General features: G+C 38.6%; 3 protein-coding genes across 10 annotated transcripts in view; 1 reads left to right on the forward strand and 2 right to left on the reverse strand.

Moving 5' to 3' along the window:
• Positions 1-3,836: 3,836 nt before the first annotated feature.
• Positions 3,837-10,339, reverse strand: LOC124219126 (uncharacterized). The gene is made up of 4 exons (XM_046626303.1): positions 9,337-10,339; positions 6,319-6,576; positions 5,293-5,460; positions 3,837-5,058 (listed from the first exon to the last, which is right to left on the reverse strand). The coding sequence occupies exons 1-4, from the start codon at positions 9,745-9,747 to the stop codon at positions 4,630-4,632; spliced, it is 1,266 nt and encodes a 421-aa protein (XP_046482259.1). The 5' UTR covers positions 9,748-10,339; the 3' UTR covers positions 3,837-4,629.
• Positions 10,340-10,453: 114 nt separating this feature from the next.
• On the forward strand, positions 10,454-14,598 carry LOC124219127 (dynein axonemal light chain 1). Of its 4 annotated transcripts, none has more exons than XM_046626305.2 (4): positions 10,454-10,964; positions 12,748-12,949; positions 13,455-13,732; positions 13,916-14,598. In XM_046626305.2, exons 2-4 carry the CDS (start codon positions 12,748-12,750, stop codon positions 14,069-14,071), a joined length of 636 nt encoding a protein of 211 aa, XP_046482261.1. In that variant the 5' UTR covers positions 10,454-10,964; the 3' UTR covers positions 14,072-14,598. The 4 variants fall into 4 exon arrangements, with proteins under 4 accessions (XP_046482261.1, XP_068992309.1, XP_068992308.1 ...); XM_069136208.1 differs by lacking the exon at positions 10,454-10,964 and adding an exon at positions 11,812-12,414; XM_069136207.1 differs by lacking the exon at positions 10,454-10,964 and adding an exon at positions 11,812-12,390.
• unc-13-4A (BAI1 associated protein 3) overlaps positions 14,415-21,318 on the reverse strand; it is a 111,498-nt gene continuing 104,594 nt past the window's right edge. For 4 of the 5 annotated variants that reach the window (XM_046626302.2, XM_046626299.2, XM_069136205.1 and 1 more), the window contains 9 exons: positions 20,745-20,961; positions 20,521-20,595; positions 20,193-20,306; positions 18,876-19,091; positions 18,564-18,779; positions 17,812-18,006; positions 17,277-17,521; positions 16,839-17,047; positions 14,415-16,314 (listed from right to left, as the gene is read on the reverse strand). In XM_046626302.2, coding sequence (XP_046482258.1) covers positions 16,220-16,314; positions 16,839-17,047; positions 17,277-17,521; positions 17,812-18,006; positions 18,564-18,779; positions 18,876-19,091; positions 20,193-20,306; positions 20,521-20,595; positions 20,745-20,961 — 1,582 coding nt within the window. In that variant the 3' untranslated portion in view covers positions 14,415-16,219. The remainder of the gene's footprint in view (positions 16,315-16,838; positions 17,048-17,276; positions 17,522-17,811; positions 18,007-18,563; positions 18,780-18,875; positions 19,092-20,192; positions 20,307-20,520; positions 20,596-20,744; positions 20,962-21,318) is intronic. The other variant, XM_046626301.2, reaches the window with a different exon arrangement.

Here is a 21,318-nt window from a genome sequence, read left to right on the forward strand (position 1 = left end):
GAAGGTTAACCCCTTTGTATTTTTGGCGAAAATTTTCGCGATTTCGAAAAGTGCCGGAATAAATTAATTGTGGCACCATTCCGACGTAATTTTGCGAGAGAAATCGATTGGGTGCAGTCCCAATACGCTGCGATCAACGCATCGAAAGTTACAGCCAAAAAACGAAAACCGAATTTTCGACATTTTTCAGCAGGTGCTTTTTCCTTCGTCATGTGTTTTCTGTTGATCCCACGCTCTTTTTGCCACGTTTTCAAAGATCCTTGGGGTCCAATTGGTCGGAAAAGAGTCATACGAATCAATTCTAAGACAAAAAATTTTTTGGTGAAAAAAAAAGGAAGGTTAACCCCTTTGTATTTTGGGCGAAAATTTTCGCGATTTCAAAAAGTGCCGGAATAAATTAATTGTGGCACTATTCCGACGTAATTTTGCGAGAGAAATCGATTGGGTGCAGTCCCAATACGCTGCGATCAACGCATCGAAAGTTACAGCCAAAAAACGAAAACCGAATTTTCGACATTTTTCAGCAGGTGCTTTTTCCTTCGTCGTGTGTCTTCTGTTGATCCCACGCTCTTTTCGCTGCGTTTTCTGAGTTCCTTGGGGTCCAATTGGTCGGAAAAGAGTCATACGAATCAATTCTGAGACGAAAAATTTTTTGGTGAAAAAAAAAGGAAGGTTAACCCCTTTGTATTTTTGGCGATAATTTTCGCGATTTCGAAAAGTGCCGGAATAAATTAATTGTGGCACCATTCCGACGTAATTTTGCGAGAGAAATCGATTGGGTGCAGTCACAATACGCTGCGATCAACGCATCGAAAGTTACAGCCAAAAAACGAAAACCGAATTTTCGACATTTTTCAGCAGGTGCTTTTTCCTTCGTCGTTTGTCTTCTGTTGATCCCACGCTCTTTTTGCTGCGTTTTCTGAGTTCCTCGGGGTCCAATTGGTCGAAACAGAGTCATATGAATCAATTCCGAGACGAAAAATTTTTTGGTCAAAAAAAAAGGAAGGTTAACCCCTTTGTATTTTTGGCGAAAATTTTCGCGATTTCGAAAAGTGCCGGAATGAATTAATTGTGGCACCATTCCGACGTAATTTTGCGAGAGAAATCGATTGGGTGCAGTCCCAATACGCTGCGATCAACGCATCGAAAGTTACAGCCAAAAAACGAAAACCGAATTTTCGACATTTTTCAGCAGGTGCTTTTTCCTTCGTCGTTTGTCTTCTGTTGATCCCACGCTCTTTTTGCTGCGTTTTCTGAGTTCCTCGGGGTCCAATTGGTCGAAACAGAGTCATATGAATCAATTCCGAGACGAAAAATTTTTTGGTCAAAAAAAAAGGAAGGTTAACCCCTTTGTATTTTTGGCGAAAATTTTCGCGATTTCGAAAAGTGCCGGAATAAATTAATTGTGGCACCATTCTGACGTAATTTTGCGAGAGAAATCGATTGGGTGCAGTCCCAATACGCTGCGATCAACGCATCGAAAGTTACAGCCAAAAAACGAAAACCGAATTTTCGACATTTTTCAGCAGGTGCTTTTTCCTTCGTCATGTGTCTTCTGTTGATCCCACGCTCTTTTTGCTGCGTTTTCTGAGTTCCTTGGGGTCCAATTGGTCGGAACAGAGTCATAAGAATCAATTCCGAGACGAAAAATTTTTTGGTCGAAAAAAAAGGAAGGTTAACCCCTTTGTATTTTTGGCGAAAATTTTCGCGATTTCGAAAAGTGCCGGAATAAATTAATTGTGGCACTATTCCGACGTAATTTTGCGAGAGAAATCGATTGGGCGCAGTCCCAATACGCTGCGATCAACGCATCGAAAGTTACAGCCAAAAAACGAAAACCTGAATTTTCGACATTTTTCAGCAGGTGCTTTTTCCTTCGTCATGTGTCTTCTCTTGATCCTACGCTCTTTTCGCTGCGTTTTCTGAGTTCCTTGGGGTCCAATTGGTCGGAAAAGAGTCATACGAATCAATTTTGAGACGAAAAATTTTTTGGTGAAAAAAAAAGGAAGGTTAACCCCTTCGTATTTTTGGCGATAATTTTCGCGATTTCGAAAAGTGCCGGAATAAATTAATTGTGGCACCATTCCGACGTAATTTTGCGAGAGAAATCGATTGGGTGCAGTCCCAATACGCTGCGATCAACGCATCGAAAGTTACAGCCAAAAAACGAAAACCGAATTTTCGACATTTTTCAGCAGGTGCTTTTTCCTTCGTCGTTTGTCTTCTGTTGATCCCACGCTCTTTTTGCTGCGTTTTCTGAGTTCCTCGGGGTCCAATTGGTCGAAACAGAGTCATATGAATCAATTCCGAGACGAAAAATTTTTTGGTCAAAAAAAAAGGAAGGTTAACCCCTTTGTATTTTTGGCGAAAATTTTCGCGATTTCGAAAAGTGCCGGAATAAATTAATTGTGGCACCATTCCGACGTAATTTTGCGAGAGAAATCGATTGGGTGCAGTCCCAATACGCTGCGATCAACGCATCGAAAGTTACAGCCAAAAAACGAAAACCGAATTTTCGACATTTTTCAGCAGGTGCTTTTTCCTTCGTCATGTGTCTTCTGTTGATCCCACGCTCTTTTCGCTGCGTTTTCTGAGTTCCTTGGGGTCCAATTGGTCGAAACAGAGTCATAAGAATCAATTCCGAGACGAAAAATTTTTTGGTCAAAAAAAAAGGAAGGTTAACCCCTTTGTATTTTTGGCGAAAATTTTCGCGATTTCGAAAAGTGCCGGAATAAATTAATTGTGGCACCATTCCGACGTAATTTTGCGAGAGAAATCGATTGGGTGCAGTCCCAATACGCTGCGATCAACGCATCGAAAGTTGCAGCCAAAAAACGAAAAACGAATTTTCGACATTTTTCAGCAGGTGCTTTTTCCTTCGTCATGTGTCTTCTGTTGATCCCACGCTCTTTTTGCTGCGTTTTCTGAGTTCCTTGGGGTCCAATTGGTCGGAACAGAGTCATAAGAATCAATTCCGAGACGAAAAATTTTTTGGTCGAAAAAAAAGAAAGGTTAACCCCTTTGTATTTTTGGCGAAAATTTTCGCGATTTCGAAAAGTGCCGGAATAAATTAATTGTGGCACTATTCCGACGTAATTTTGCGAGAGAAATCGATTGGGCGCAGTCCCAATACGCTGCGATCAACGCATCGAAAGTTACAGCCAAAAACCGAAAACCGAATTTTTGACATTTTTCAGCAGGTGCTTTTTCCTTCGTCATGTGTCTTCTGTTGATCCCACGCTCTTTTTGCTGCGTTTTCTGAGTTCCTTGGGGTCCAATTGGTCGGAACAGAGTCATAAGAATCAATTCCGAGACGAAAAATTTTTTGGTCGAAAAAAAAGGAAGGTCAACCCCTTTGTATTTTTGGCGAAAATTTTCGCGATTTCGAAAAGTGCCGGAATAAATTAATTGTGGCACTATTCCGACGTAATTTTGCGAGAGAAATCGATTGGGTGCAGTCCCAATACGCTGCGATCAACGCATCGAAAGTTACAGCCAAAAAACGCGAACCTGTGATTTTCACATTTTTTAGCTGGTGCTTATTCCATCGTAATTTTTCTACTGATGGTCCTGTGCTCTTTTGGCTGCGTTTTTTGAGTTCCTAAGCGTTCAATTAGTCAGGAAAGGGTGAAACAAATCGAATCTGAGTTGAAAAATTTTTGCTGAAAGACGCAGATACCGAACCACTGAGTCCCTGTTCCGACGTTATTTCACTAGCGCGACCCATCGAATGTGATGGTTTCGCCAGAAATCATAAAATTTGCTCGACAATCTGTAAGAGGAGGGGAAGAGAAATGTGAAAGTCATTGCTACGAAGTTCTACTTTTAGTGCAGTCTCAGTTTATTCAATATCTTTTCAATTCTGTACAAGTGTATAAGGGTCAGTGTTCAGTAATTTAACAAGTTGTTCAATAGTATGTAAAATGACAGACAAAAAGCTATGCAGAAAAATGATCGAATTTCGCATGACATATTTGTCTTATATATGATGACGAAATGCAATCTTTGTTACATTCAGCATAATATGAATAACATTATCGAAGATAGTAATCATTGTAGTGTGTTACTGTAGTTTAAGTTCGGACCTGCACACAGGTGTAATCTACCTTTACAAGATACGATATGTGTAAAGATGTGTTGTTTCTATTTCATACAACCTGTGTTTGGGTCAATAATGAAATTAATATCTCCGTACTTTTTTGCATTCTCGCAGCTGTTGGTCCTATTTTGCGCAAACATGCCTGATTCGCATATCTTGGGTCAAATTAGTCTCAAAACGGTCGTTTAAATTGATTTCGAACCGAAAAGTGTTCAACCTAAAAAAATTTTTGATAATAGGAATGACCTTAGGATCTTACACGCTCGATTTCAGTGGATATAGAAAAAGAATGTCAGGCTACACTACGAGACATCGCTTCTCAAAACGCTGTGATTAAACTAAACAATAAATGCGAAAAACCCAAAATTCATAGCTGAATTTCAAATGTACTAATCGTTTCATTTATAGATTTTCGTTCTCGCCCTGTTCAGAACAATCCCAAGAGGCTGTACTGTTGAGTGGTGAAGAGCTCTTCATCCACTTCTAAATCTTTGTCATTTTCATAAAAAATCTTGTAAACTTATGGTACATTAAATATAGTTTCTGTCAATCAAATCTTTGTAAGTGTCTCTCAAAGTGTTCCGCCAGAAATAGTCTCTCTGAATTCGATCTTCTGAATCCGCAATATCGCTATTTAATGCCTCGAAAGCCTTGACGTCATCTCCTTGGCTAGTGAAAGCCGGAAGAACCATCATAGCTGTTATACCAGTACTGGTACTAAATTTTCTCATTTGCCTCAATAATTCTTCATAAGGAAACAGTTTCTGTGGTTCAGAGCCAAGCTCATAAAGATAAGCTGACAGCGATTCGTGGTAGATTTTTATCAACTCGTCGAAGTGTCTGTTCCTCAACTCTTGGTTGCAGCTGCAGAATAGCACGTACGAAATGTCTATCGCCGGTGACACGTAACGCACTGATTGAAAATCCAAAAAGTATAAGTCCTGTGGTTCCCCGTGGTCCTGAAACATGGCCACAATCATGTGTCAATGTGAATTTCATAAAAAAGCGATTGAACCTAATACCAGTAGGTATAATTTAACATTTTAAATATTTATGTGCAGGTCATTTTAATATCCTCTAGATGCCATATTTACGGCATTAAACTTTATCTTGTGTTCGTCTCCCGGATTGTTTACGATGTATCAAGTTATAAAACGAATCGTTGATTAATTAAAAATTGCGCCATGGCTTACCTCGTCGTACTTGAAAAGCAAATTGTTCGTCCATAAGTCCCCGTGATTCAAAACCGCATACGGTTCGGCGTTACATCCTGTGAACGGACAGGCGAAGTCGTCGTAGGTGACAGCTTTTCGAAACTCCGTAAATCTTTTCGTGTACCGCGGATCCTCATCGGCGAGAGCCTGTGGGGTACGGATTTATTGCAACAACGAGTTATTAAACATAAGCGAATCGTTTTTTTGGAAAAATATTCATCATGCAATCACTACAAACAAATTAGATCAATCATCCCAAGGTTGTTTCAGCAATTCGGTTGCCTCGGTCGAAATACGCTGTTTTTAGATATCTGATTGTTTTGAAAAACTACCAATACTCCGATTCGGGCTGTGTAATTACGGCGGATACTGGAGCCATAGTCATAATTTATCGAAGGATATTTTTGTTAAATGTTTCAGTGAGCCGCAATAGTGCACGCTAACGGTTCAAATTTTCTAAATACAAAAACTCCTATGTAAAATCATTTTAAAAATGATGAAAACTTTTTTTTCTTGTTTTGGAAAACATAAATTTGAGTAAAAAAAATTAGAAACTCGTAAAGTTTATTCAAATTAATTTATCACTTCCATAAGAATTATTGCAATCTTAAGCCAAAAAAGTGCAATGTCCTCTGGTTGAAATTTTCTGATATACTTCGGCCACATTCAATACCAGATACAGATGATTTGACAATGTTTCGGATTTGCGACAATGTTGAATTTAATGACAGCTAGTGACGGAATGACTTTTTGATTTTGGTGGTTGGCATTAACTAGAGTGAAGGGAAAAAATTTTCTGGAATGATAGGACCTGGTCTTAGATTGTGGATGGCTTGATTTTTCCTATTGGTTAATTATTTGGAATCAATATTTCTTAATTTGTTGAAAATCTAAACAGTCAGTCGGACTGTATTTTTCGTGTGACCTGAAATGATATTTGGCCTAAGGACAGGTCCTATATCAGAACAAAACCATAAAGAATAGTCGCGTTTGCTGATTTCTTACCATTTTAACTAGGTTCTCCAGAATCTCGCAACGCTCAATAAAACTCGGATGCTGCACCACATCCGGTCTGAAAAGCGGTTCCTTATGGTGGGATATTTTGCTTGCGAAGACTTCCTGCTTCTGATCGCGAAGCCCAAAACTCACTGCGTGAAATCGTCCCAGAGCACGCAGAACGAGAGATGCATGCGCGAAATCCAGCTGCTTTATTCGATCGCGCATCACGAATCCCTTCGACTGCAAATCTTCCATACAAATCGCCTGGGGTGAAAAGAACACACGTTTACAATTTAGCGGACTTCGATCTTACATACATACTACACACAAACATGGCGTACATATGCTGAACGCTTTAATATTATATGTAAAAAATTTCCTACACACGGAAAATTTATATGTGCCGATTTCTACGATTTCTACCGTGACTAATCAAACCGGCCGCAGCAAATCTGATAAAGGGTATATATTGTATTTCTCAGGAAAAAAATAGGGTGGTACGATTAAGGGTCGAATCAGATTGCATTGAATAATGAAACTCGATTCGGAAATTAAAGTGATCCATTCTTTACAATTTACAGCCCATAGAAGTCACTAGGCGCTATTTCACGGTAAACAAGACAATGGCACGAGTCGGTTGATGACGATTTCATCATCCGTTTAGGAGCTCTGTATAGTTGAACTGAAAATCAAATTATTCACGACATTTCAGTTTTACGAAAACTTCGGAATACTCGAGAAATTCGACTCAATCGAAAAATTCTGACCATTCAAAAAGATGAAAATGATCGAAAAAGTTGGATTATTCAAAGACTCGAATTATTCAGAAATCGAATCGAATATTTATATTCGAAATGAATTTTGAATGACTCGTTGTACTTGATTGCATGTGTATTTTAAGAAAAGTTGTCAAGTTGAATGGCGATATGATAACTTTTTATGTAAGAAATTTCAGACGAAAGTTCAGAAACGGTCATTAGTTTAATTATGGTAGATTTGTCGTATAAAGTTCAAATCAGAATATAATTTGCCAGATATAATGCACTTGGCCGTCAAGAAAACGCGACGATCTCGAGAACTTTACGGTTTTAATTTAAATTTGGAATACAGTGTAAATACGGGGTTAATTAAGAGTTTAGCATCCGATAAAGAAATGACAATCTGCCAACAAGTTATCAGTCGGATGATATCCGTCATGCAAACATTTCATCAACGAAACGTCAATAAAAAGATGCTGCACTGATAACAGCAGCAGTTATTCGTTCGTTGAACCCACCACCGCATGTTCCGAATTACGTATGCCAATTGACGTCTCTCTCACTCATAAAAGTTGGATACATCAAAAGTCGACTAAGAAAATTTTTCTTCGCCATTCCCGAGTCAAAATCCTTATGTACAAATTTTTTTCCCCACCCCAGGTCTCTTTTGAACTTGATCCTAATTCAAATTTGACTTGCAATCCTATCGTGACGTATTTGGCAAATAGCAAACCTACACTGTGCTGATTTTGCCGTTTGTAAAGTTTCAGTGAAATTGGCAGCGTTCCCACGTCGCGTGAATACTTGATTTGTATGCCATTAATTGATACTCACACGCTTTCAGACATACATAGTCGATTTCAACATTATTCGACGGGAAACGACCACAATATTTTACTGCTGAAAATAATTACATATGGTATTGCAGTATGGGTTACAATAATATCATTGTTTGAAGTTACTATATGCGTATAGTGGAAATAATTTAACATTTTCAGAGTTATTTTTGTTAAATATATTGTAACATTAGCAATAAGGCGACAGTGAAGAATTTGAGTCTATTGTCAATATAAAAGAAAAAATATGAGTACGATAATAAATATTACATTGACTATAAATGGAAAAAATTAAATATAAATAAAATATAAATGAAATATAAGTAAAACATGAATAAAAAATAAAGAAAATATAAATAACATATAAAAACTCTTTAAATCCTGTCCATTGTTTTAACGATTAAAATTACACATTCATTCCAAACATTCGCAAATAAATTGAGATAAAATACACCGGAATTCACACTGGGATATAAAATTGTCTATAGTGAAGATGTAAAAAGTTGGTCAGTCGTAAATATATTAAAAATCACTCATCCCTTGATTTAATACTCGGCAGCAGCTCCATCGTGTAATTGTCCGTGTGATTTTGCGATTCTTTTTATAAAATTTGGAATCCACTATCTTCTCGACTTTTCTTCGCGGCGATTCCGTAATGCGAAGAAGTTTGTAAAAATTGTTGATTCCTTGGATCTCGTAACTTAGCTTTGTTTTTTATTATTGACTGACGCGTTAAGATTCGTACGGATGTTTACTGGCGAGGTCGATGTGTTAATTTAATTTAAATTATCGTTTACAATGGTTAAACAATCACTACGGGGAGTTATAAACCGGTTGATCGGGCGTCTTCCCGTAGACTCTTTCAAATGCCAAGCCGTTTCTCCCGCCTGACGCCTGAATCGAGATGGCTCTGCTAAGCAAAATTTCGCGGGCACTTTTAAATTTATAATATCGTCACGATACTTAATCATGCAGAAAACCAACCGTGTACCCTATTTGTTCGTTTCTTTTTCTCTAACAAAAGACCGTATACTCACTGACAAATGCGTTCATAAACTGTGAATCTTCAATTCAACGAAATGATTTAGTTTATCCTGATGTGAAACAATTTTAATTCACCTAAATACGTACTTTGTTATTTTTATCATGGAAAAAATATTGTCTGCACATTAAAAAATTTGTTATTGATCTTATAGAAACGCAGCATCATTCGATGGTGACTTCACGGACTCAATTTTTTGGCATCATTGAACGAAACCATTTTGTCAAAGCAAAACTGTTTGTTATTCGCAAAAAGCATCTTCTGTAGATTAGGAATAACGAAAAACTTCTTTGAGTTAAAAGAATTTTTATCAAAGACAATTCACTTCGTAGATAATCTAAGAACCATTGTCCGAAAATCTATTTCGGGCTTATCACTGAAAGCTTACCTCCTTGTGATCGATGCTGGTAGAAAAATAGCACTCTGGAATATTTCCTAATGTCTTGCGATGAGCTTGTAAGAACTCCTTGAATATCGGCACGATTTCGGAGTAGAACTCGTGTTCCCGCAAGAACAAATGTTCGATTTGCATTATTTCGCGAACGATTTCATTCGTGGGAGGAATTTTAAATATCGTTTGAATTTTGACAGGTACTCCGTTACTCTGGCCCTCAATTTCGACACGATAAATCACGCCCGCGTAGTTGTCACCCACTTTTGAACCAAGTGTTACGCAGAACTTGGGACTTCTAATCCCCAGCGTTTCAACGACCCGTCCCAAGTATTCTTGGAGATGTTCCGATCTAAACAAGTCTGAACAACGAGATTCCGGCTCATCTTCAGTTGCTCCCGACATCATCGACTAGTTTAATAATTCGCCTACGATATAGTTCCAATGCGTGCGGCAATGTCGAACATCCGTTACTGGCAAAAATTCCACAACTACTCGGACCGCACTCGATCCAAGACAATTAGGGCACTGATTCGATGGACCGTGAGCTGTAGACTATGATGGGCGTTGTAGAAGAAATTATCATACGACCTACTGAAGAGTGCCCGTCTCTCTTCGCCCGAGTGAAGGCTAGAAATGAGCTGCAACCAGTTCGTCCGCTAACCATTATGCAACGAGGTGTCGGAGAAACGACCGCGCTATCTTGTTCCACCTGTCGTACCTAGGGACCGTTCGAAACACCAGCGCTGATTTCACTTTTGAGGGCTTGACGTTTTTTCGTGCGCGTATTCGTCGCGAAAATGCCTCAATTCGTTGCGTTTCTTCTGAACTCCTCTCGGGTAAAATGAACGCAATCAAATAACGTAATTTCTTTCTTTGACTGACTGATTCTTTAGGTATCATCAATCGTCGTTAAGAAGAAACATGTACGTGTCAACCATACGCGATAGCAATAAAAGCTCTGATACTTGTGACTGCGATAATCCCGACTCCACTCCACGTTTCTTTCCGACATTTTAAACTGTATCGAACAGACTAGACCAGAATTCCACTACCTCTATTCACGCATGCAGGAGTGGGGGCGACGAAGATCCGCACAAAGAGGAGACCAAGGACAGGGATTCCTGTATATAGATTCCATTCCGTAACGTTGCGTTTCACGACATTGCGGATCATAGCATTCCGTTTCCAAACATCGTGTTTCACAATGTTCTTTCGTAACCCTCTCAGAAGTAGTTTCACTCTAAAAATATTCGTATGGTTCCCATCAGTCGGAACTGGATCACAAAAAATTGTAAATCTGTGTCACGTTAATAAAAATGATAATGTATTGGTGAATTCAATCGTTAGATTTTTATGTATATTATACATCATCGTATATTTTCTTGTTTATCGTTTATCACACCGAGAGGATTCCTTGCAAAAATCATGCATACGACGACGTACCGGCACACAGAAAAACGAAGTTGCATCGAATTTTTGGTGAGATGGTAAACATGCAACTGTAAACGGCGTCTGCTGTAGACAACCAAGTGGGAATTTGTGTAACTCGGAGAGGAAAGGAGCGGAAAAATGCAGTACGGGAAACTTCCTACTCTACCGGACCTAAATCAAGCTGGATTATCGTAAGCAATTCGTTAAGCATATGGCACTGCCATTAGCCCTGCACACGATTCCATGTTTACAATCGGTCCATACGATAAATTAGATGTAACTTCGGTTTGTCGACTAACTTCCGGAATGTCGTTGTTCTGACATCTTTGCGCCCTGCTAGGAATCCATTCGCGCTATCGTAGCCTAGTTAGATTAGGTCGTTTAAGCGATCGATTCAGACAACTTTATGCAATATGTATTTACGAATTGCTGGAATCGAAAGGAATAGTTGAATTTTTCTGTAATCTATTCAACCAATGGCTTCGCGATATAAATATTATTCGCATTATATTTTGGGTTGGCGGACATTGGTAAATGCGTATTAATTGGGAAAATGAATTCGAGTGTAGGTATTACGTGGTCCAATAATTGTATTTTCAAGTCATATTCCTCCTCTACAAAACCATATTATTCGAACGAACGAACTCAAGCTTATCGATCGAGGTCTGTATAATAACGCAACAGTTCGACATGTTTAGTCTCAACAAGAAAACACCCAAATTGTTTTCAGTTCAGTTCATCAATCTGATAATCAGTCGCATAGCCAGTTTCGTCGTATTTGACCGCGTCAACTGATTTAAAGCAGGTGTATTGTAAGTGGATTCCACTAATTCGTGCTTATATATATATATTTAATTGCGTGAAAACAAACCTGGGTGGATACGAAGTAAGAGGCATTGAATTCAGTATTTTTGCGAAGGCTAGAGCAAAAATAGTCGTAAAATGCAATGCTTCAAGACTAATCGATGAGACAAGTTACGCTTCTTGTGCGAGCAATTTCACGATACGCTGTAGCGTGTTTTTATGACTTTGCGTCGTACCAGTCGACGATAGCTTTAGGGTAGTCATGGCTGCGAAGTTATCGGAACTATCCCAAACAAGTGCTTGCTGCTGAAGCCAGCCGGCCGGAAAATGACTGGGAAGAATATGTAACGATTGGTGAAAGTATTTTATAAATTTTTAATCTTTAAAATTCAGTTTATACAATCGGAATATCAGCGGTATAATGTTGCCAGTGTTGGTGATGATTGAAGGTAGTTATAGCACGCAAAGAAACCCACTATTGCGAAATGGAACCAAAATCGATTGTGCTTGATGTTGGGGAACCGAGAAATCTGACATTTGAGACGTATTTAACCCATGTGTTCACGGAATCCTCAAAATATTGATCAACGTGAATCTCTTTCGGGAATTGAGTCCAAGCCCGCTTCATCTCTTCAAATGAAAGATAAGATTGATAATGAACGTGAGATAAATCCTATTTGACTTGAATCAACATTTGATTTGCGGTGTTGATAACCTAACGTATCAAGCACAACGTGATGATGTAACTGAAAAACTGCCGGCTTCACGCGACGTTCAGTTGAGGACTACATGGAAGATAACTAAATCGCATAAGTGAGCAAACAACGAGTCGACTCGGTATCGTATAATTTGATTCTGACGATTGTCGATTTCGATTAATTTTTAAATCAAGCTTTTCTCGGTGGAAAAGTACCTCAATCCGACAATGCAAGCACTAAAGAATTTGCCACACATGTTATTATACAAGAATAATTCTGTTTGCGGTGGTTTTTCTTTTAATTCTTTTTTAACCAATTGTGACTTCGCATAGATAAATTCGAAATTTGGCGTAAACTAAGAACGGCTAAATACTAATTAAAGACCTTTTCTACGGTGACAAGTATAAGTTTCATCAAGGTAAACTCTTCCGCGTTTACGTTTTGTTCCTATATTCCTTCGATTTTCGAACAGATGTCTGGCGTGGGAAAGCCTACCACGTGTAAAGATGCTATCAGAAGATGGGAGGAAGCAACCGGACTTGAAGCGTCTTCCGCGGTCGAAGTCAACCTCAGTTTTCAGTGGCCACCGATCGAGAAAATGGATAACGCTTTGTCTGTCCTCGTAAAGTGTGAAAAACTTACCTTGTCGACTAACATGATCGAGAAGATTGCTGGTGAATTGAATATCATTGTCAATCAACGTTTATCGATAGCACAGCATAACCTGTATTCATTTCCATTCCCCAGTGAACCGTAGAATGATTCGATCGATGCTGGATTTTCGAAATTTATTGTTTTAGTCCAAAATCTTGGGTGCCTATAATTAATAAATTAATTGTAAGTCTCGTTGATTGTTCGTTTAGAGAGAAGAAATTTCAGAAAAACATGATATTGTAGTTGTTATTTTTCGCTCTGGAAATGTGTGCGGAAATCTATACCGTTTTACGTTTTTTCGGCAAATATAAATTTATTTCGTACAATTTTCGAAATCATTGTAAAAAATATCGGTTGTACAAATGCGTTCGTTCTTCTGAATATTGTTTTTTTTTTTTTTTTTTATTATCTGTGAATTGAATTTCACCTGATGAATACCTAGTTTACTTTTTCTTCTGTTTAAGTAAGTTTTCAAACTGTTTCCACACGAATGACACTCCGTGTTCAATCTGACTGATTCTGCAGGTATTTCGTCATTGAAAAATTTGAAAATTCTCTCGATCGGTCGGAATCTAATCAAGGCATTCTCCGGCCTCGAACCGCTGATAGAAACATTAGAGGAGTTGTGGATATCGTACAACAGCATCGAAAAAATGAAGGGAATAACTTGCATGAAGAACCTCAGAGTTTTGTACATGTCGAACAACTTGGTACGCGAATGGAACGAGTTGTCCAAGCTGCAGGAGTTGCCGAGCCTTAGAGACCTGCTTTTCGTTGGAAATCCTCTCTGCGATGGTTTAGAGGTAATGGAACTCGACAATCACGGATCTAAAAAATCATCATTTTGCATGTCATATGTTACGCCAAATATTATCGTATTACGTTACCAATAGCAATTCCTGTTCCAATCGAGGCACAAGATTAGCTCTCCGGATTGCGATGAGTTTCTGGATTTCCAACATCCCTTACGCACTCTACATTTTCAGACGGAAGCTTGGAGAGCAGAAGTAGCCAGGCGTCTTCCAAACTTGGAGAAACTCGACGGAGAGCCAATTATTCGCACGGAGGATGGACCCTTGGGAGCTTTGGCGAAGACCGAATGTCCACCATTGCCAAAATCTCCGGAGCAAACAGCGGGATGATGCTGTCCGTTGATTTGCGTATCTTTGTGCCGTTATTCAGGGTTTTTCGTGCATCGTCGTGGTCTACATTTAACTGTCACGGCGTTGACAGGAAGTGCGGTAAACAGCATCTAGGGAATGACCACGATCATAGATCTTCCGTGATATCTTTAGAGGGAATATTTTTTGTCAACCTATAGACGCACACGGAAATTTGGACAATAAATTCGTCACGATCATTTGTCGTATAAGATATTTTACCATTTGTTACAACTTTATTTTGTAGAGGTAGCAAATGATGTTACGAATATGTAAGAGCTTAATTAACATTACGTAGTACCTTTTGACGCAGTAGAGGAATATGTTACATTTATAATCGTTTATTCGTTTCATAATACAAGATATAGATCGTACATCTGTTTATATTTAAGTTGAAAAAGGTTTTGTATAGACTCATTCATTATTTCGGCAGAAGAACTGCACGCGCGATGATGGATATAAAGTACAGAGAGGTATCTAATTCGATCAATAAAATGTCACGCTTCGCAGTGTTACGGTATTACTATATCAATACAATATGACAAGTGACAGGCAGCTGAAGAATTAGGTGTTTCTTTTTTTTTTTTCTATAAATTTTCTTTCCATAGAGTTTTAAAGTTTTATGTATAGATAGATATACGTTAAAATAAGGCAAGTGAGACGCGACGGTGCGTGTTTGTTAGAAAATTGACATGTGCGCTTATACGTGAGATTTATATCAATAATTATGCTGATGCAGTGATTAGTTCTCTTTCTTTGTTTTCTTTTTTCCCTTCCTTATCGTCGTCGGATAGATTTTATACGAAGAAACAGATTACACCCGATTCTCGAAGAGTCCGCGTTCAATGAGAAAAAAAATCGCTCAATCGATACGAAACGGTCATTCATTGTATGAATAAAAATTTTACGTACGTATGTACACATAAAAACATTCATTTTTACCGTATTCCGAACAATACTCCAAATAACAATTTTTCATTACCATGTTAAGTCAAGCACAGTAAATTTTCTGCAAAGAAATTATACGTGAAATGACGACTCTCAAGGTTTTTGCAATCCAATACTGCAGGCTCTTCGATTATCATGTATTACTTAAGAAATAGAGTGGATAGATCAGTTTCAGTTATCCAATGACACGTAAGAAAAATATTATTCACGCTTGCGAGGATTCGATTACTATCTATAAATGTGAAGCAAAATATTACCGACGCGAAGACGTTGAATCCCAAGAGATCGAACATCGTTGGAAATTGTTGAGAAAATTTTCTTATCAGCTCTCTTGAGCTCATAGAATTTTGCTATCGAACCAAGAAAAAAGGAAATGAAAGTTTGTCGGAAAGAAGGCTACGAAAAGGCGAAGAGCAATTGTTCCTTGTCACGGCATTCTGTTTAAAAAATATAAATAGCAACAGCGAACCCTCGCATGATTTTAGACATTCACCAAATTGTTTATCTCATACATCGAGTTTTACTTGTTACTTCGACATCGACACAAAAATAGTTCTCCAGATTATCTTAATCGTTACTATTTGTTTGTTCGTAATTTAATTTTTCATATATTTATGTATCCCGATTTCTCCCCATGTTATTCATGATTTTCCTTTCATTTTCTTTACCTCTCAACCTTTCTTTTTCTAACAACATACATATTATCATACCTATTAAGTTAACACGATTCACACTTACAATTGGTTAGCGCGATATTTTTTGCCCACTTTTCGCTTAATACGTAATTTAGAACAACTTAACGTCATCTGAATTTATAATCTTACATCATACGTATATACGCTTTGCGCGTGCATATACGACGATGGAGAAATAAGTTATGAAATTTGAATTGAACATGTCACCATGTTAATCGCGAATTTAGCCTATGACATTATTCTTGTACATATATAAATATGTATATAAATGACTGATCGCAACGGTATCGTTGCTATATATATAATAAGATATACATGTACATACATACATACATACATACCTATACGTGTATATATATACATATATATATATAGCTTTGCGAAACAGTGGGTTCAGGGGATGGATTTTGATTGGTTCTTTATTGATTGTGTCAACCACTAAATGGTCAAATATCTCGTGGTTTATTCCAATGGATGGAAAACTTTACTACGTCGCGGCAAAGCGCAATTTCTGCTTCTTCACAAAGTCCAAGGCCGATTTGTCGCCTGTTCGGGTCTCAAGAATTTGCAGGATTGGATGATCTACGTGAAACAGGAAAAAAGAAAAAATATTACCGTCAGTGTTTCTAACAGCGGAACGATCGGTGCGCCTGCGGCACGCAACCGGAGTTACAGGTCGTATTCAGGTTGAGCACCGTATCTCGCAACGGCCATTCTAAAATTAAACATTATTTGTCGAAGTAACCTGAATATTAGGTGATAATCATGTATTGAATATCGGATAATCAAACTGAGGGAAAAATGAGGCAATTATCAGTGGGAAGGTCATCAAATTCAGTTATTCATCGCGATAATGAGGTGGCGAGATACGGTGCTCAACCAGGACATAAGGTGTAACTCCGGTTGTCTACCTCAGGCGCACGAATCGTGCCGCTGTTAAAAATTCTCACGTTAGATACGCAAACTCAATTTCAGTTTGGAAATCAATCAACTAGTCACAAAAATCTGCTTTCGAATATATTGCATCGAAAAACAATTTCCACCTGATTCAAAAAGCTTCCTCTTATCTTATCTAAATTCTGTTTGCATTCAGCTTTGAAACTTACTTTTATTCTTCTGATGCATTAGTGGAAGATCCTGCTGCTTTAGCCCATGGAAGTTGTCTATGCTAGCATTCGAGTCCGCGACGCCAGGGATGCTGCTCAGACCGAGGAAAGCTTCACCCGCAAAGTCGTTCGCCGTCAAAACATCGTGATCCATGACGGTGAAAAGTATCATCGCGTCGGGACTTCGGCATTGTTCTACACTCACGGAACTGTGCACGAGAAAAATGTTACGATTTCCTTGAGGTGTAGGCTAGGTTCGTCAAAAGCAACTCATTCGAGTTCAAAAATTCTTGTCAAGCTGAGTTTGGTATGAAAATCACATTTCAGCACAACTTGCATCACCCAAATCATATATCGTAAGTTTTTGGTTGAGGACGAAAATCTTTGCTTTCATACGCTGAAACGATTATCATAAATCGCAATACACGATATACTCACAACTCGAAACATTCGTCGAACATTGGATTGAGCGTTCTCTTTTGGACGTTGGTCTGTTGTTCGGCACAATGTGCGAACACCCTTCGGGGTAAAAGTTCAATAATAACGAAAGGATCGCTAAATCCGTTCGGGTCCAGGGGTATAACATCTCGGGCATTGAGAACCTCAACGCAAAGTGAATCGTGATTCAGATACGCTCGCACCGATAGAACGCCGTATTCAACAGCGTCTGTGTTTATTTGGTCCTGCGGGAAAAAAATAATGTCGTTTAACGAGAAGAGAAAAAAAAAAAAAAGAAAAAGAAAGAAGAACAACGTCCGGGGTTTTATACGAATCTGCAAAGTCCGATGTCAATAAATAGACCGCGGTGCTTCTAGCCAATGAAAATTCCTTCATCGATCTACCGCGCATGCGTAATTGTGGAAAATATGAAATACGCGCAGGTAGAATGTGCAGAAGTACTTTACGGTTAAGGCGTGGTCAAAGGCCAAAAATTTCAAAAACATTTTCGTCAGCTGGAAGCCGCATTATTCACCTGCAATCTTTGCTGATAATATCTGTCTATGAGAAGGGCGGTGTCAGTTTTGTGGTACTGCAGCCTTTCCTCGACGTTAAGGAACCTTTCGCATCGCAGGACCTCGTGGAGCAGACCCTTTTCTTCGGCGTGAAAGAAATCCACGAGAAGGTCCAAAGCCTCGTGAAGTCTCTCGTAAAATACTGCGGGTTTGTCCTGCGGTTGATAATAGGAATTAATATATCCGTGTTTTACCTGCCGGATCTCTCAACAACAGATTCGGCTGTTCTGTGCGGGAGAACACAAAAGACTTTATTGTATAACCTAATTCACGACACGATTCCATATTTTTACACAGTTTTGTTATTCTCATGCGTATAATTTGATGACTAGAAGCAACCATGATTGTATTAAGTGTCGTATGTTCGTGAATTTCACTTAAGGGGATGGTCACCCTTTCACGCTTGATATTTGAGTTGATTTTGAGTAACCGTTGTCGACAGAGAAAAGTTCACAAGTCATCACAGTGATAGTATCTTTATTTTGATCTGTAAAATTTGATATATGGTCTACAATTTTTCAACTTTCGACTCATTACGCTCAGAATATTTTTCAACGCTTTTTAAACAACATCTTCGATGTCATTTGTAGAACTTTTACGGTAAGTTAACTTAAACCTCAATCGCAAAAGGACGATCCTCGATTTAATATCTACACTTTAAGCGATCGGTATGAATTCTGTAACTCGGTGTGCACCATCGCAAAAAACTCACCCCGGTACTGCCGTCCATCTGGTTGCTCAATTCGCTCAAAACAACCTCCCAAACGTCCTGCAGGACCCTATGGAAGTTAATCGCCAGAAGAGAAGAATTCAGTATCACCAAATGAATGTCCAAATATTCCAAGAGTGGCGCCATGGCTTCAGAGGTGGGAAGTGAGTCCGGAGACCAAGCGAGATGGAACATTGTTTTCTTGAGCGGAGCCCTCATCTAGCAAACGAATTCGTCCAAGGAATCGAAGGTGAATGGGAATCGTAAATTCGTTCGAAATTCTTACTATTAGCTGTTTCTTCCACGCAGCCTCACCTTCGCTCCGATTCTCGATATTATTTGATTGATGAACAAGAGCATTTGGCCCGGCGTTTGGTCCAGTGGTGAGACCAACGCGTGGCGCCATTGGAGTCTGACCGAGTCACCAGCCTGACCCTCGAGAGACTTGAGGACTCCTTCGACGTTCAGCTCCTCTCCAAGACTCAAGAGCCAACGCCTTACGTACTCCAGACCGTTGATGGCGACGCACATCTGTAAAAGTGAAATCAAACTGATCGGAAATTTACTCGCGATTATAATTTTCAGTTATTATTTTTTAACGCTTGGCTTGAGGAACAGATTACAGGAAATGAATTGTAAGTTATATAGATTCTGCAAAAGGTGAACTGAAACTGTTCGTTTGTTACGTTTTTTTGTATTGGAACGAAGTTGTATTCAAATCCTGACCATTCAAAATATATCCACCATTTCAGAATTTGTTCTTTGTTACGATATGTTATATTGATAAAAATACTCGGATTACGTTCAGCGAAGATAAATTGATTTTTTTCTCTAATTGCAGAAAATTGACAGAATAAAAATAAAATCGATGGCTCTTACCGCAAATTACCAGGTTTCAAATTTTTTCATCGAAATACATGCTGTGAAATGAGTCCGTTTCAACTTTCTTAAACCTTTTTTGGTGTGCTGAGTTGCCATATCTGGTTATTGTGTTTTTAATGTGCGAGAAAATACGTTTTAAAATGAGGCATTAATATCACAGCCAAGCACGACACATTTTCTGTTTAAACAGTAATTCAGAAAAGCTGCAGCTGACGCTTAAATATTCTATATTTGAAGCGAAGCATGAAGCTGAGAAAGAACGTTTGCTAAGTGGATCTACAACTATGATAATATACAATACAGACTTTGAATAAATAAGTGGACAGGGAAAATATCGATGCTGAAACTTACCGATTCTAAATAATCGCTGTGAGCATTCAACGTATGCATCAGCACGGTTCGAACTTTTCGTCTATTTTTTAAATACTACTTCAAACCTGAATTCCGTTAAGTTTTCGCAAAACTGGCGTCACAAAAAATCTCGGAATCGTGAAATCCAGCGTATCTGAACTGTTGCATATTAAATGGATCGACGAGTCAATGCGAGGTCCTTGGAGAAGTTTAAGAAAAATTGCGGTTCTTGTAAAAAACGCAACTTTGTTTTCCCTTATCAAAGCTACGACTACTTAAGACAAAAAACGGCGAGCAATCGACTTCGGTTACGGACAGCGTGATGTAAGTAATATTATAAATGAAATCTAAATGCCAAGCGGTCGTGTGTTGTGGTAACGATTGCGAAGCGGTATCTACCTGTGCGATTACCTCATCTGTTGTTTTGTACGGAATTACTTCTTCGTAGTAGCCACTTTCGGCCAATTTTTGATGCGTCAATTCTGCATAGTAGTTAGCAGCACTACAGATCGCCTGTGAAACAAACCTTTTTCAAATATCTGTGGAAGGTGTCAATTTCAGAAGCATCAAGAACATTTCGAAAATTTTTCTTTCCTATTCACGTTCGATTCTTTTCTGAACTTTGATTCAGTCGGTTAACAAGTTACACAAGCATCCGAATACTTCTTTGACAAAATAAGCCGTAAATTATGATTTCTTTGCAGAATTATTCAGAGTGCGGACTCACATCGATGATCTTCAAGACGAAATTGTATGAACCTGGTAGATCCGGCCAGGCTAATTGCTTCCAGAATTCTTTTATCTGAAACACATTTTCCGCGATGATTCAGTGAGAAAAATAAAAAGCCAATCAGCAGATCTCTAACGAAAAACGAACGACATTGGATTACGACGCAATTACGTATCTTTTTTCTCACGTCAAGTTTTATTCAGCTATTTTACAGCACGTACCTGGTAGAAACACGCGGTTGCATCAACTGCCGATGTGCAGTGCTTAACGATAAGCTCGCCTGTGCATATACGGTCAAGATCAGCAGCTCGTCTGATCCTCTGCATAGCCTTTAACTTTGCCAGATCAAGCCATTTGTCGACGGCTGGCTCAAACCATTGATAGTAAGAGCAGATGGCCAAACTCTTGTGATCTGATTGCGGTAAGTGGTCTTTCATGCTGAAAAACCGATCGGAAAAAGGTATTTTTGGAAATGCATCACAATAATTATATAGCTCAGAATAAGCTACAAAACCAAATCTTGTTATTTCCGAACAAATACATACATGTGTGTTTGTATTTTTCACTTCTTTACTTATGTCCGAGAAATAAAGCTTGGACGTTATTTTTTTCAAAAAGGTACCAAATTCGTTATTTTATCGTATACATTTACTAATTTTGCTGTGCGTTGTAAATAATTAATTTTTAAAACGGTAGCTGTGATCAAATTCGAAGAAGTTTCTATCAAGCGATAAGGATTCATGTCTGGGTTGATTCATTTATTAGGAAAACAGTGTTTGTACTTCGATACGTTTT

The sequence above is a fragment of the Neodiprion pinetum genome, chromosome 5 (genome assembly GCF_021155775.2).
Source record: "Neodiprion pinetum isolate iyNeoPine1 chromosome 5, iyNeoPine1.2, whole genome shotgun sequence".
Lineage (NCBI taxonomy): Eukaryota > Metazoa > Arthropoda > Insecta > Hymenoptera > Diprionidae > Neodiprion > Neodiprion pinetum.